Source organism: Augochlora pura, chromosome 1 (genome assembly GCF_028453695.1).
Source record: "Augochlora pura isolate Apur16 chromosome 1, APUR_v2.2.1, whole genome shotgun sequence".
Classification (NCBI taxonomy): domain Eukaryota; kingdom Metazoa; phylum Arthropoda; class Insecta; order Hymenoptera; family Halictidae; genus Augochlora; species Augochlora pura.
In genome coordinates this window covers 18,700,912-18,718,281 of record NC_135772.1, presented here as the reverse complement: position 1 = coordinate 18,718,281, position 17,370 = coordinate 18,700,912, and the positions used below count along the sequence as shown (strand labels likewise).

Genomic DNA, 17,370 nt, shown 5'->3' with positions numbered 1-17,370 from the left:
GAGAATCGCGCAGTAGCGCGAAATCACCCCTTTTTCACGCGAGGCGTGGACAATCGGGCAAGCGATCGCCCGATTTGCCGGATCCCACCCGATCGCGCAGGGATCACTTTATAACAATAAGTGACACATAATACCCCCGAGCGGCAGGACTCCCACCACCTGGCCGCTCGAGTCCGTGACGGAATTCGTAGCTTTTTGTGAGTCAACTTTTAGGACCAGCCCATCCATGGCGGTTGTGTGGGGGATTTCGTTTCCGCACGGATAAGTGGGACATACGCTCCTGCAGTCTCCGTATTTTGTTGTGAACTCGCGGACAGGTTGGATCTCGCGGACCTAAACCAAGCTGTGCTATCTCTACGTGACAAATCAGTGCCCGCTTGGAACGGAGGAGACCGCAGATTATTCCACGGTTATCCCTGTTAACCGGAGGACCCCAGCTGCCGAATAGGAAAACGTCAGCTCACAGTAAGTCGACGTTCACGCGTTATACCGCGACAGTGACTTTTCGTTGCTCTTCCGTCAGCATTCAAAGTTCTCGGAGATCTTGGACAGTTCCGTTACGTTTGTCTTCTTAGAAGTCCACCCCCTGAGTAAATTTCACATATTTCTCGTTCCTCCGCGAGACTTCAGAATTCACGGTGTTCTATCTGAATATTTTCGCAGTATATTCGCTGCTTGCCAATGTCTGCGACAATTTGATATTTTCTTCGGTTTTCTGGCATTTCAATTTTCAAAGTTCTTCGCGTAAATGGAATTCGAAAAAGTTTCAAAGAGTTCCAAGGAGTTTTTGAATGATTTTCTAAGGGTTTAGAGGAAGTCTGCGATGTTCGTGTTATTTTTGTATCCGAGAAGCAGAGTTTTCGTTTCTGCACGCGGTTCGATCATTTTGACAGTTTTCTACTGGATAGAAAGTTTAAAAAATATTACTGTGTTCGAAAATATAGCGAAATCATCGAACCGCGCTAATTCCGTCAGTCTCGTGTTAATTTGATAGGATTCTTTACGAGAGTAGAAATTTTCGAGCTAATTGCAACTCCGCGAAGTGTTTCTCTGGCAATTAAGCTTTGAAAAATCCACCCTTTTATGCGAATTTGTCATGTATAGTTCTAGGATAGTGAAGCCGGTTACTGAAACGTAGCCAATAGCTGTGCCATAGTTTATATTCAAGCATTATTAACTTGATATTTATCGAACAGGATATATCGAATATTTTTATTCTTTCGTAATTTTTATTTCCGAATAAATATATTTTACTATGTTTTATTCGATAAATATAAAATTAATTATTACTTTAGATATGAATTTAAGACCGTGAAACAAACAGCTGCTTCGGATAACACGTTTACTTTTGTAATTGTGAAAAGCTAGTAATTTCGACGTTATTTTTAGCACTAACTATAGCAATTTTCTTCGGTGACATACGTGACAAAACCGAGTTTCAGTATATCCTTTATGTATGCTAACGCTACGTATTAAAATACTAAAATATTCTAAATTAATATTCTAAATATTTCTATAAAAAGTTAATGAGACGTGGAAGTCGAGGGAAGCCAAGCACTCTCGTAGAACATTCTTTCCTCTACGAACTTCTCCGCAGTAAACACTTCGTTCTCCACGCTTGAGATAGCAGTGGTCTCGTTGTCGCCCCGTGCAACTGCACAGTACACAAAATAGTCACATACAATTATAAAAGTGTTCCTCCAAAGTAAATATTTTCTCTCCTCGTTTTGCACATTTTTCCTTGCCGTCGTTCTTTCGCGAACGAATCAGTATTGCTGACTTGTCGGTCGACTTACAGACACCTGTAAGTCGAAGCCTATTTAACTGCTGACAGTGGGATAACAGTTTGACCGCAGTACCCCACAAGTCTGAACATCTTGAAATTGCGCCGGCACATAGAAAATCGCTGCATAGCTTTTTCGTACCCGCGATGAAATATCATAAACAGTCCGATGAGTTTTTCTGTTTTAAAGAAGCCTGGACTTGTGCATGTAATTCAAAGTGGTATAGTTAACTGTAAGCGTTGAATTAACATTGAAATTGACTGTACTCTCGTAGTATACAGTATTCGCGTTAGCGTTGATAATTTATACCGGGTTTTAGCAGCGTTAAATAAAAAGAAGTTTTCCTGGCTTCGGCGATCATTAGTATTTATTTTATTCTTATTTTATTCATTAACTTCTTGTATTATAATAACGAGGAAGTGACGGAGATTTCATGCAACAAGTTTTAAATACGAATATTATTAATTTCTGGTAAATCGAAATGAAATTTAATTCTTCTGTTAACAAAATCTAGAAGAAGTGAATAAAGGCGGTATAGGAAATTAAAACTGTCTGATCCTATTAGGGAAATTATTAAATAAATGCTAACTAACAGGACGTGAAAGGAATCGTAGCGCAAGAGGTTAACTATTTCTTAATTATTCGATGCATTCATCCTTCATCGTGTATCATTTCGTTTGACAACGTCGATCATGTCCGTTTCCACAAATCGTACGCGATTATTTATTAAATACAGGCTGGCTTGTGTAATTCAATCGCCTGCAGCTTCCACGATACGCGTCAAACAAAAGAATTTTGTATTAATATCGCACGTTGCGTGGATTAAATAACGCGCACCGAATTTACGAGGAACGTGTTACACCTGTCATTCCGTCGTCCCCTTATCAATCGCCACCGAGTCGCGCGTAATTTCGTGTCGATAAGTCGAAACGAACTTGTAGAACACTCGTTCGCGATTGTTACGTTACATTTGGCAGGAAGAGATTGCCGCGAAACGCGACATTCGAGGCGATAGAATAGAAGCTACGTGATAGAAAGGTATCCAGGACGTGTCTTCCGACAGCTTCGCTATCTGAAACCTCGTTGTTTAAACAACACATATATTATTCCACTCTTCGCTCGCACGAAATGCCTTTTTCCGTAGAGAACGTTTACCAACTCCTGTTATCTTCACTTTCGAATGACCGACTCGTACACGATCGTTTTGTCGGTTCGAATGCAGATTACTTTTTCTGAGCGATTTCTCTATAAATCCTCGTCGATCCGCGTCCGTGAATCTGGTTTTACAAATCTGGTCCATAAATTGATTTTCGCGTGAATAGATGCCGATCTAAGAAGACGAATAGACCGCTTGCTGGCTACATTCGACAACGTTCTCGAGAGAAGTAATCGAGCGAGCACCGATTAGGAGCAACTGCATTAGGGTTTCTCCCGTTTTTGCATAGCGCGCGCGGTTCGACGATGCTTTTATGTCATTGGTAACAATGATTCAGACGTTCCGGCGTATCTCGGTGTTCAATATTTTTTTTCACGCGCTTTCACGATTCGATCCCGAAGCATGTGGAGAACTTTCCACGCGGCACACTTTCTTAATTGGCTAGTCTGCTTACTAGACTGGAATTGCATCGTCCTTCGGATTCGCAACGCGAGGAAGATCAGTCTTTCGTGGCCGGCTCGCGACATTGGCTGCGATTTCGACCGTGATTCATCGCCGATCCGTTCGATCGTGCGCACGCGGGTGTGTTCGCATTTTCGGTCGCACTTTCTACCCCCCCGATTCGGTGGCAGGTTTTTACCAAGGATTATTCGACACCGGACCTCGTGTTGACGCTGCATCTATCGCCGGTTTGCAACTGATTTACATCATATATGTACACGCGCGTTACTCGCAGTGCAAATCTTGCGCCACTGTGTCGGCAACATTTGTTTGGATCGGTTAAGGGGATTGGATAACCAGGAATTAGCAGAGCTGTTCGCTTTAATTATGCGGCAATTTATTTTTATTATATACGGTAAAGATTGTTCTCAGCAGCGGGCAAAGTAATTGCAATTATATTAATTTGTTAATTGGTCAGTCGAACCATGGTTTTTGGAACTCAGATTGGAAGTATCAGAAAAGTTAGCTTCTCTAAATTATTATCATTATTTTCTAATCATTGCTTGTTAACTGTAATTGATGTAATAAAAGTAATATTAATAATAATAGTAAAGTGTCATCCTATGAAATGTCAAAGTTCTTCGCGTTGTAAATGTAGAATCAGTCTTTGTTCTTGGAAACAATTTTCGGCTTTTAATCTTGCGATAAAATCACGTTGAACCCTCGACATTTTTATTGATTTTTAATTCGTATCTTGGTTGTGTAACGGATTCGAACAAATGTAATTAACGCGCGCGTTTGCGATTTTCACTGTGAATAACTGTAATTTCCAGATTACAGAGCTTCGTGCGAATTTCCAATTCTGTAAATCAAATTAAGGGAACTAAATTAAATTCCACTCGTTATTTAAACTATCGCAAGTTATTTAAAAAGTTGGCAATCAAACTATAGCTGAAACAGTAATTTTAACATATAATGTATCGATATCTGTTGATTATTAATTTACAAACTTGATGCGAAAGATTAGCGTATAGTAATTGCTGGATAATTGCCACAATAAGTGCAATCAGAAGCTAAAATTTCATGGCAATGTTATTATCAGTTCATACAAAACGGATTCATACGTTTTTGTATAATAATGAACGTAGCAATTAAGATCGAATGCACGGTTGCAGTTTCTTGTTTAGGACTCGTAAAAGTTATCTGAACAATTTTTTGCTTGATGAAAGATAGCACGATGCTCTATAATGAATTCAGATTCATTATCGTTTGTTAATTGCGCTTGTTAATTGTGAATTTTATTGACAGCTTTCCGACTACTGATAATTGATCGAGCAAATACATAACTCTTTGGATCTTCAGACCTGTAATTGTCTTGTCAATTCAGAGTCACAGAAACACTGTCTATCCGAAAATAATTTCTACCTATTAAATTATTAATAGTTAGATAAAATTTTAAAATTAAAATTGACTATCATTGCTCGATCGAACTGCGCAGAATGTCTTGAACGACGGCTTTCAGCATCTTCCGCAAGTATATCATTTGTTTTCGTTCGAGTGCCAATTAAACCGTTTGCGTCAAGGATCCATTAACTCGCAAAATTGATCGACAGATATTTCCTCCTTCTCACGCTACCGACCTTATAACTTTTAAATGCTAATTCGCCGAGGCGATCTTCGAACCGCGATAATCTACGTAGTATCTGTCTGGATCACAGTGAGTTAGAATCTGCCATGATCGGCTTGACTATAAGAAACGAATTTGTTATGATCGAACTATAGTTTATACAATCTATAGTTTATACTATCTATAGTCTATATAATATATAATCTATATCGTTCAACCCTTCTTCGTGGTTTTCGGTAAAGCGAATTAATTTCTCCTAAACTGTGGCCATAACCTAGTTGCAAACATCCTCATCCTCGACGTATCGGAGAGGGTTCAGCACTGATCTCGCATAAACTATCTCGTACACGCTCCATTTTTTGCAACAATGAACTAACTAAATATCATAATTTCAACTATTATTTCGCACTATTTACCATCGGTATATTTTTCATATTTTCCGCAAAATGTCCACGATTACCGTTGATCCTTCCCGAGAATCTTAGCCAACAATTAGTCGATTCCGTCAACAACGAAATCGCGTAGCTGTCAGATATATTGATTCTCGCGATGGCACGAAAGTGGCCCGCGCATTAAGAGCCGCCTCTAATGTTTTCCCGTGTTCGGCCACCGTAATTCTTCCGCGGATGCATTCGAGAAACGCGCGCGCGCGCGCGCCTACCTTATCTGAAGCTTTTACCGTTTACCTGGTCGGGTCGCGCTTTTCCATTTCCTCGAGTTTCGTGCGCGGCGCTGGCGCAAGAGACAATGTCGCGCAACAGTACGCGATCATGATTCACTCGTATTTTTCTACCCCGGATTGCTTTGATTGCTCTCGCAGCTGAAAATTGCGCAACGAAGGACAACGTTGAGATTGTTCTGAACGATTTAGGTGAACGACGGGTTCTCTCGGATTGTTCTGCAGCTCAGAGTCGCCGCCGGTGGTATACCGAGTGAAAGCAGCCATTAGGAACTTTAATATTCGTTCGAACGATCGGCGATTCTCTTGCGAAATCGGCCGAATGTCCGACGATTTTAATTGGGAAACACAATCGTGTTGGATGTGGACGATTGGAAACGTCTTTTCTATATACTATATTTATGCGACTATATTTTCGATTTTCTTCAATTTATTCCATTTATTTTATTTATTCCATTTATTCCATTTATTTCCTTTATTTCCTTTATTTCCTTTATTTAATTTATTTCACTTATTTTATTAATTCCATGTATTCCAATTATTCCACTGTCATTCTCACAATATTATACGAAATTCACCGCGTCGAGAAAGCGTCAAACATTGAAACGAGACACGCCGGCCGACGTCGTGGCAGAAATTCTTCGCGAGTTCGTTCACGGTGCGATTTATCATCGACTTGGCAATTTTTCTTACAGAAATTTCTGTCGCGGCCGCCGCGTCGCCGAAACCGCTTTGCGGTACACGGCCTTTCACGAATGCTTTCGTATCCCGACGCGTTCGACACGGTTTATTGTCTCGCGGCCAGCCTTCGAAACGCCAGGCATCAGCTAATGGCTTCTTGCCCGACGATTTACGTCCCCGTATCCCAGAATTCGTTCGGCCGGTGCCGAAGCGAAACTGGTCATCGTGGAAACGAGATTTCAACGGATCAGTGTCACGCGAAACGTTGAAGGAGTAATTGACCTCTATCGAAACGCTTGGAAAAATTTCGACCGTAATCGCGCTATAAATTGCTCAAACTAGAAAGCCATTGTCCTTTTTTAAGACGTAAATGTAGAGTGAAATTTATAATACCAGGTTTTTAAGTAGCCTTGAAATAGAAACTCCTACGAAGGTATTTTTATTATTTATATTGACTTTGGTGGAAATATGCCTTAACAAGCAATGCCAGCAGGTTGTGTGTAGCGTGTTTCGTTCGAGCTTCGCGTCGAGTATAATAATATTAATTCATAATCTAACATGATCTAACTTCTGTATTGTACACTTTATATTCAAGCATTGTTTTATCTATATAAAATATCGGAAAACTTATATCAATAAATAAATAATCATAACAGAATTAAATCTCGTCCAGAAAGTATCTGAACGCTTTATACTCTGAATCGAATCGATCCTCGAAACGTTCGACGAAATCAAAATAATTTAAGGAACAAAATCGAAACCGGAAAGTTGTGATACACCATAGTAGATGCTAGGTGCTAAATATCCTAGTAAAGTCGACGTGTTAAGTGCTCATTATTTCACGTTTGAGTCCTCATGCGAGATTCCTTCATAGAGAGATGGAAACGTTTTCACCGGTATATAAATCTTTATGTATTCCGCTTATCGACTGATATGTTTTTTCAACGGAACCAGGTAGTCTAACTTTACGACGTAGAAAGTGAAGGATGCCGATCGTGTGACAAGTGTGCTACTTGATATTCAAGCTCGTTGACGCGAGTCAAAATTGTAGAACAAACCTTGTTCTATTGTTTAATATGGCAGGACATTATTCATTTACACTTATTTATTTGTGCTTGTTTATTTGTTTACGTTTTCTCACTTGTGTTTATTTATTTACGTTCAGTCACTTATGTTTATTTATTAATGCTTATCCATTCATGAAAAATAATCGTAAGTTGAGTAAATAGATAAATAAATGAATGTAAATAAATTCTTTGCGGATAAGATTTTTGCGATAAGTCGTGTTTCAGATATTATAAAAAGATATAAGAACACATGCAATGCCTTTCGAATCTCTTGTAAAATAATCTCGACAGCACTCTCCGTTCCATTATTTCGTTTAACCTATTCAATAATTCATTACGCACTGGCCGGTCATTTCTCATATATTCAGAACAATCTAAGACATTTACGTGTCCCCATTCATGGCGACCGTTCGGTTCAGTTCACTCTATTCAAATTTCTCGAGAACGAGGAACAGTGTCCTTATATGATTTCTTAAGAATAATGAATTATTTAGGAACCTTGATACGTTGTTCATTAGTTAACCCTCGGTTGGACACGGTAGTCAAAATTCCTGTGCATGACAATCATACTGGTAAAGGCATATAATTATCTATTTAGCGAATATGATTTTCTATTTTGAAAATATAATTTTAGAGAAAAGACTCCGAGTAGCGTGATCTTGATAATTGGTCCACGCAGGTGAAAAAGTGAAAGCTCTGAATAAAATAGAAACCTACACGAGTGATTGATTTCTAGATAAAAATACGTCTACATTCAACCGAATAAAAAGATCAATAAACCAGTTAATTTAAAGCGGCAGAATTGTCGAGTCTCTATACGTCGACACCTGTCAGAGCAATTGCTCTCGAACAAGGTCGATCTGCAATTGAAATGACAGGTAGAAAGTCGAATCATCTCAAAGATGACACCGTGTCTCTCGAACAATTTCGACGAGCGAAGGAGAATCGTTTCCATTGTCACGATCGTACGCGCTAGGCTGACCTAGGCGTCGCGATCGAGAAAAAGAACGCGATCCGCCGTAAGAATAGACCGCGCGCTCGCGGTCTCCTTCGCCGTCCAATCAAGATACGTAGGAAACGAAAGACCGGATCGGTCCAGTCAGCGATTGGTAATGACCTCAAACGCGCCATTGACCTCGTTCGCGCGGAACCTGTTTTCCAGCGACGAAACTTCACTTCTTTCCTCCTTGCGTTCTCCCTTCTCTCTCTCTCTCTCTTTATCGCTACAGAAATCTCTCGATCGTTCTCTCTCGCCGGTGTGATCACCACCTTTCTCTGCGGATACTCTCGTGACCAGATACAACATGTACCGTTTTGAATCTGTCGAAAGAGCACCGTGGCTGCCTCCTATAACAGGGTCACCGATACCGGCGCGTCTTCGATAATCAGGTCGTTAAAAATGTTCTAATTTCTGTGCCCCTTTAATTTAATTGTCCATTGGTCCAAAAGGCCATTGTCCTTTTTTTTCAAAGACATTAATATCGAAATTTATAATAGCAATAGTAAAATAATATATAATAGTGATAAAATAATATACAACAGTGACAAAATCATATACAACAGTGACAAAATAATATACTACAGTGACAAAATAATATAGTGATAAAATAATATATAATACTGATAAATTAATATACAACAGTGTTAAAATAATATATAACAGTAAATTCAGTTTGAGTAATATCAGTGTAGATATTTTTATAATTTCATTGATTTTTCAATTGCGGTGGGTAATAATATTTATAATAGGATAAAATATTTCTATTTTATACTAATACTGTATAATACTGTAATATATCCTTCTTCACATTTTGTTCGACGATCTAAACGCACGACTGTCATTGCATAAAATATAGTCTACAAGAAACTATTATATATCTTCGCCAGGAATATGATTCCTTGGGTAAAAGGACAACAGAGACGCTGTTTAAGAAACGGAAAGGTCTTTCCGGGTGACCTATAAAATACGTATTAACTATCGTGAACATGCAACCTCGTTTTTTGCATTTATTATACGTAATTTTTTTATCGATTTTATTCATCGCTGTTCCGTGGCTGGAAATGGCACTTTTTTCTATACCAGCCTGACCTTTTATACGAACAACAACAATATGCATAAAATTATGTGTGAGTTTCCGTGCAAAGATAATATTGCAAACTCACATAAAAAAAGTTCATAAACATAAATTTTTCTTCCAATAACAGCAGAATTTTAAAAAAAGCGTTTCGGTCATTCTGTGGTCGACTAGTCTTTTTATAGAAATTCAAGTAATTTATTCAAGCGTTGAAAAATATTGTGTTGTAAAATGCGTGCGAGTACTGTTTCGTCCGGTAAAGCAAATTGCGTGGAGAACTATGCCCGTTAAAGCTTTATCAGTTTCGCTGCATGTATGTGTGCCAGGCAATTAGCAATAGTTGAACAGTTATCTTTCTATGTCAATAGTTTCGTACGTGAACGAAAATTAAATAGTTTCGTTTATCTCTCGGTACTCCATGTTGTTGTAAAAATACACAGTGTTGCAAATATTTGCGTTAGATTTTTATTAGCTAGCAAATCGTATGTTGCACCTGAAGAGTCTGCCAATCTCTTTCTGATAATTCTAGAGCAAATATAAATAGAAACATATCCAAGCAATTTCTCCAGTGCTTGATGTTATAAATTTTTCAACCACAATATAAAAAATCGCAGAGATCCTCGTTTTACAAATTAACAGAAAAGAGTATCATCTCGCTGCAGGTTATCTGTAATCAGAGCACAAGCGATCGCGTTTCAGATTGCATAATTTGTGTGCAATTAATTTATATTAAAGCTAATCAAGAAAGAGAGTAATGTCTAAGTAAGAGTAATCTGTCTATAATCCAACCAATTGCGTAACTCTGTGAACAAGTATCGACAGAGAAATGTGTAAAATAACGATCTAGTACGTGATAAGTGAACCGATTATATTTTAATCAAGACAAACCGTATCGTACGTGTGATCGCTTATTCAATCTGATAGCTGATCATTTTAGAGTAATCTATCGATAGATCACTGTAATAAAGATACAGGACGACATTAACAGAAATGTCTCACTTGCAGGCCAGAGAATTCTAATTCTAGTGAAACAGGAACATACAGGGTGTCTTAAAAAAGTAGTACAAGACTTTTGTTTGGGGATCCAGACTGAAAATTATTGAAAATATTATTTAAAAAGATTGATCTTCGAACCCATATTGATCGAAAATTTTTACTGTAAACCCTCAAATATTTTTTTAACATCCAGTAAGAAATATTTTTGGCTGACTCGTTTTGCAAAGAATAAATTGTAAATTTAATATCTTTTTATTTCTCTATCTAAATGAAATATCAATTAAACTCCAAATACCATGAAATTTCGAAATGTCGAACACGCATCGTGAGAGGAACGAACGAGCGCCGTGAACGTTTCAATGTCGGAAAAGTGTTCCCACTCTCGTGGAAAGTTTGACATTTGCCGCTTACAGTGTTTTCTACGTCGGCGTGCCGTTTATCGGGACACGTTGAACGTCAAGCAATTAAAGAACGATCATCGCGTCGCGCGGCACGGTGCCAAAGTAAGACGTATAGGACAGGCCGGACATGTGGTAAGCACCGGGCGAGCGGAATCACGGGGAACGTAGCGAGAACACGTCTGGGTATCCAGGATCGACCTCTGTGCACCTAAGGCTATCTCCTATCGACGCGGGTTTCCCTCGCCGGTGCCGAGCGCCTGCCTTCCTGTAGAGACGTGAAAGGCTCTGTAGCTGGTTCCGTTTAAACCGTCCGGTCCCCGCGATGAGAACCCAGTAACCTAGTAAGAAATACTTTCTGAAATGCAAAATTACATCGGCTGTCTCGTTCCACATCCGCCATCGCGCGTTACCCGCGTGAAAGTTCGCGCAACATTGTCCCGATGGCCCGAGAATTATTCGTTATCACCTGGCGGCGCGACGAACCGCGGATTCCCAGTGTCTCCCAACATGTCGCGTACACTGTAGCGAGTTACCATTTTTAATATTTTGTAGTTGGAAGATAATTATGGGGAACCGATTATTCATTTTGCAATACTAATGTTCCGAGAAAAAACAATATGGTCGGTCCATTATTTTACGAAAAGTAACAAAAGCTCGCTTCTTTAAAAAAAAATTATAATAATGCGAAATATGGACAAATGGAATAATGATAAATATAAAATAATCTGGCATTTATCCACCCCCAAAACCACCCCTAATTCTCACCCTCTCCTCTTTACCCTCTCCTTCGATATAGAACGCACCACGCAATCTACTTGTCGCCTCTTCATCTCCGATTCCTCTTCTAAACATATTTCTCTCCTTCTATCCCCATCCATACTGCCAATCTCCGTTTCCCCTTCCGCGCGCATCGTCCCCTCTCAGCACGTTATTGTAACTCTCACAGGTGACCGGGCTCCACTCTCTCCTTCGCTGAGCTTTTTTCTATTTCCACCATCTATGCGCAGCTTGGTGTAATCACTTTCTCCGCTTCCTTCGTTCGTCCTATTAAAAATTCAACGCAGCTGTCCCCCTAATAAATTAAGCGATTCTTAGACGGCGAAGGAGACAGGTAGACCATCCTTTTCATACTGGTCGTACGATCATGTGAACCGACTTGTCTCTTGGCAGGCTTCTATGAATGAGATACCAGTGTTACGTAATTATTCTTACTATAGTCTTGTTCATCCTAAAACAGGAAATTAACATGGTCGATCTGGTAAATTAGGATGATGCGAAAAATAATTTTTTTTGTGTGAAACGAATTATTTTTTTATAAAAATCTTATTGGTTTTATAGGTTGATAAATTTTGTAAGCAAATATAAATTGTACAAACTTATATAGAATATTTTAATATAAATTGTACAAACTTATATATAATATTTTAATTTTTTAATTTTAATAATTATTGATAGAAACGCTACGAACCACAAGACAAGATTGCTACCGCAATTTAATTTCTTTCAACAAAATCCAATACTTTGGCATAAAGATACAGTAATAATAAGAACGGCATTTTAAGATACAATCTTCTAATTTCATTGAAATGCTTGTTCCAGGTTCATCAAAATGGCACCGAATTTGTTTGGCACGTCGGCGACACTCTACCACGAAGCATCGCAACAAGGGATTCACAATGAGAAACCAGCGACGGAAAATGCGGGCAAGCAGCAATCGCTCAGCCAAAACACCCCCCAAAAGAAGTACAAGTGGCAAATCGTCTGGAGGAATGTGATCGCTTTTACTTACCTTCATCTTGGCTCATTGTACGCGATATATATCTTGTGCACTCAAGGAATGCGCATATACACAGTGCTGTGGAGTAAGTTCTGCTTCTCAGATATATCTAATTTATATACCTAATTTAATTTTAATATAATATAATATTGTACAGAATATTACGGAATATTATATAATATAATATTGTAATAATATAATATATAATATTGTACAGAATATACTATTGTACAATCCTACTGAACTGACGTTAAACGCGAATCTTTTTACCAAGTAAAATAACAATCTGTTTCCGCGTACTATACAGTTACCTGGATTCGTTTATTTATCCAATGAGAGTTTAGTGCTACAACATTTGCCGTACAGTATTATCGTTCTCTAAAAATGTCAGAAATAATACAGATCAGTGTTGGAATTAATAAGTACTGTTATCAAACTCAGAAAAGTACTTGCGAGAAATTGCAAGCTTTAAAATATCTATAGCAATGTAACTATGTTTAATTGGAAAATAACGTTGACGCATCCTTCGCGATTTTTTATTAAGGGATGCATTAACGGATGTACGACACGGTGCAAACTCATGACAGCTGTCCGACACTGTCGAAAGAGCGGAACCCCGTGACGGGATTAGCGCCGTCTGTTTTCGAGACTCTTTGTGCTACTTGCGCCGTGAAAAGTACTTTGTCGTAATGTTGACACGGCATGGACCGTTCGCATGTTCGTAGAAATCAACGAGGAAAGTGTGCAGTTTAGCGAGAACTTTCTTCGAACGAAACTGACCAGGCTGGCGAATTACCGAACCGCAGAATTTTTCGCAAATTTTTCGAATCTCGTGAAAGAATTATCGAAACGAATTCGTGTTCATTGTATCCCAATCTATAATTTATAATTAATACGCCCATGCAAATAGAGGTTCGACGTAATCTTTCCAAATAAATAATTGTTATAGAATAAATTTACTATTGAGAAGGGAGGCGTAGCCTTCGCGAAGCGCGCGTCGCGCGCAGGTTAATTCCGAGCCCCGCTTTAGAATTTAAAAAGTATACTGTCCTCCTTCGACTTGCTCAAGCATAAAGTTTTTTTTTTAGGTGTAGTCTTGGCATTGATTTCGGCATTTGGTATAACTGGCGGCGCTCACAGACTATGGGCGCATCGATCATACAAAGCAAAGTGGCCGCTGCGATTAATCCTAATGATCTGGCAAACGATGGCCTTCCAAGTAAGTTTTATCCTTCGTTTTATCTCCGTTCACGCCCTCTATACACCCGCACAATAGTAACTATTAAAACTGAAACAGTAATTAAGGTGATATAATATATCGTATTCAATTATTGAAGACTCGTGACTTTGATCCATTACATCGCTGTCACGTAGTTTTTCCAACCGTTTCTAAAATTCAATTGTCGAACGTAACGCGTCGTCCCGTTGCCCGACATTTTACGAATCGCTACCTACGTTTCCAACGGCCATTGTTGCAGAACCATATCTACGAGTGGGTCAGAGACCACAGAGTACACCACAAATTCACCGACACGGACGCCGACCCCCATAACGCCCAAAGGGGCTTCTTCTTCTCTCACATAGGCTGGCTGATGCTCCGCAAGCATCCCGAAGTGATAAAGAAAGGCGCCACGATTGACATGAGCGATCTGGAACAGGATCCCGTCGTTATCTGGCAGAGAAGGTAACAAATGTTCGATTTTCCTAATAGAAACTTCCGTGTATGGTTTTTGACAAATTTCATTTCCGGGGAAGATTTTGCTGTTTTCAGACATTTCTCTGCTCCGATTGTAGAAGTTGCACGCGCGACTATTGCATGGTGACGATTCTATAGCGTTTTAAAAATTGAACAGTATAAACGTTCGAACATATTTTGTACTAATTTCAGTTAGAGTGTACGGAATGGAAAGCAGTTGAAAGAGCAGTTCAATTGAACATTGTATGCTACTGCGAAGCCCGCATTTTATTGTTTCAACAATAGAAATGGGACAACTGTTTGCATTGACGTCTTCAGTACCTTTCACCTTTCTCTTTCGATCTCGACAGATTATACATCATCCTGATGCCGCTGTTCTCCTTCATCATCCCCATGTGGGTGCCTTGCTATTTCTGGAACGAGCAACCATTGAACTCCTGGTACTTAACCGTATTTAGGTATACATTCACCTTGAACGCCACCTGGCTGGTGAACTCGGCCGCTCACATTTGGGGTATGAAGCCGTACGACAGGTGAATATGCTTTCTTGCACGATCGACGTATATCGCTTTACGGTGATTGCAACATTAATTTTATATAAACTAAGCACGATTTTTTCGTCAGAATTCGCATTTATTAAATCGGTGCGCGCGATTTTAATTTCGATTCAAATTCCTCGCATAATAATCGCCTAACAAATTGTATCACCTACGTCGTTCGAAGGCTATGGTTTCCTCCTGTTATGCGATTTTTCGGAAACCATGCGATGCCGTGTTAACAAGGATGAACATCTCGGAATATTTGTTTTACTATGCGATTAAATCGTAAATGTTTAAATTCTTGTAATGCGACGGATTATACCGGTTAAATAAAATACTGAACGATAGAGCGACGTTTAAATTTTTAATGATATATTGTATGATAAATGTAGGGTTAACGGTGCCTCGTTTGAATTCGCAGGAACATTGGACCGACGGAAAATATTGGCGTCGCCGCACTGACTTTTGGCGAGGGATGGCACAATTACCACCACGTGTTCCCATGGGACTACAAGGCGGGAGAGTTCGGAAGTTACAACATGAACGGAACCACAGGCATAATCGACTTGTTCGGCAAGATAGGCTGGGCGTACGACATGAAGGTCGTCCCCCACGAAGTCATAAAGAAACGTGCTATACGTACCGGTGACGGGTCATTGTAAGTATCTCGATAAAATCTTAATTCGTTAATGAAAATTTAGTCTTGAATTCCATCGCCTTGGTTTTTGAATCTTTCGTTAATGAAATTATAACTGTTCCATTTTAATTCTCGCATCGCTGCTTTAACGCGAACTCACCCCTTTGCAAATTCTTTTCGTTCCTCTTTACTCGACTTAGATTTTTCGGATTTCCAATTGTAAAATTCTTTTGATATCCTAACAATTGGTTCCTAACGATTTAGTTAACATTCTCTGCGTCTTGCAAATCGTTGTGCCCTATAATTCCAATGTTCGAACGATTAAACAATGAAGCGTTATCGAAGCGTACTTCTCCCTGGAATTTCGTTGCCGGGATGGTCCGCTCTATGATCACCGCTTGATCCTCCTCCTTCGTTTTCTCCGTAGGTACAACGATGGGAAATCGCACGCGCACGGCCACAGTCACGAGGGCGCGATTTGGGGTTGGGACGACAAGGACATGGAACCGGAGGAGAGACAGGCGGCGGAGGTCTACAACAAGAAGGACTAAATTTAATCGTATTCACGGGACTTCGCGAGGGACGATGAATCGTTCACAACGTCAATTAATATCTTTTACATATACAAGGTCTATGGTTGTTCGTTTGAAAAATCTTTCGGTTCGCAGTACGCGTACAGCAAAATTCTCGCGATCAAAAAAGAGAAAAAAAAAATCACGCACGCGCACACAGAAAAGAAAGGTTGTAATGCTCGGACCGCAGAACGTCTCATCAACGATATCAGAAGATTTTTCGAACGACGGTGTATAATTGTCTCCGACACGATCGAGGTCTGGAAAGAAAAAAAAAAATGAACGCTTAGGGAGTGGTCTTGTTAAGTTAGGTTAAAATTAAGAAACGGAGGGAAACGCGGAAAAATGAGAAAAAGAACGTGAGAGATCTGTTCGATGTTCGGTTGAAAGTTGCATCGGACAACCGACCGCGCGCGTGGAATCAAATTAATTCGTGGCCTTTTCCAGTTATCGTTTCTGAACGAATGCGAGCGTTTTATTGTTAAAAGAGAAAGAAAAAAAAAACCGCGGCGTAATGCGTACATCGAGACGAGTCTGCCAGATAAAAAGGTATTTGTAGTTTTTATTAACGAACCGACGCGCTCCGTTCTGCTCGCGTCGATTGTCGAACGTCGAGCGAACCGGCGAGCATTTATCGTGAGACCGGGATATATATATCGTGGATGCGCGCAGCTCGAACGACGTAGAACTATTGTAACCAAAGCACTGTAAACCGTATATGATAAAACGTGAATCTTGACGACGACGACGACGGAGTTGGTGTCGCGCGAATATTTTTTCTTAGGCGTTCGATAAGGAGAATAATACGCGTTTGTTTTGATCGGATGGAACGGCAGGATATCTGGGTTAATCGAAATACGCTCTGTTTCCGTCAACATTTCAAACGTAATTTGGATCTTATAGAATCGGCCTGGGCGAGTCGAGCAGCTCGCGCGCCGGACGCGGCTCCTTTCCTCTTCTTCTTATCGTATGGCGTGGTAGCGATGCGTGCATAGTTGTGTAGCAGTAGCGAAAATAACGTCTACGGGATTTCGAGCGATAATCGAGGAAGTAGAGAGGGATCGGAGGCGGATTGATTACGGCCGAGATGAGACTCGCGCAGACCTGCGTAGAAGGGACGTTCCTAGTTTAGTACGATTCAGTAAATTATTATTATTATTGTTATTATATATTGTTATTATTATTTATGTTGCATGTAAATGTTGGAGAACTTGGGGAAATACGATGTCAATTGCAATCCAA

The 17,370-nt window shown here is 39.7% G+C and overlaps 1 protein-coding gene across 2 annotated transcripts in view; it reads left to right on the top strand.

Annotated features, from left to right (window-relative positions):
• The window catches only part of LOC144479070 (acyl-CoA Delta-9 desaturase), a 43,746-nt gene extending 26,376 nt beyond the window's left edge, over positions 1–17,370 (top strand). The window contains exons 1-7 of one of the 2 annotated variants that reach the window (XM_078197583.1): positions 302–465; positions 12,507–12,769; positions 13,773–13,903; positions 14,163–14,368; positions 14,731–14,913; positions 15,341–15,577; positions 15,984–17,370. In XM_078197583.1, coding sequence (XP_078053709.1) covers positions 12,517–12,769; positions 13,773–13,903; positions 14,163–14,368; positions 14,731–14,913; positions 15,341–15,577; positions 15,984–16,107 — 1,134 coding nt within the window. In that variant the 5' untranslated portion in view covers positions 302–465; positions 12,507–12,516 and the 3' untranslated portion in view covers positions 16,108–17,370. Of the gene's footprint in view, positions 1–301; positions 466–12,506; positions 12,770–13,772; positions 13,904–14,162; positions 14,369–14,730; positions 14,914–15,340; positions 15,578–15,983 lie in introns of those variants that run through there. The other variant, XM_078197575.1, reaches the window with a different exon arrangement.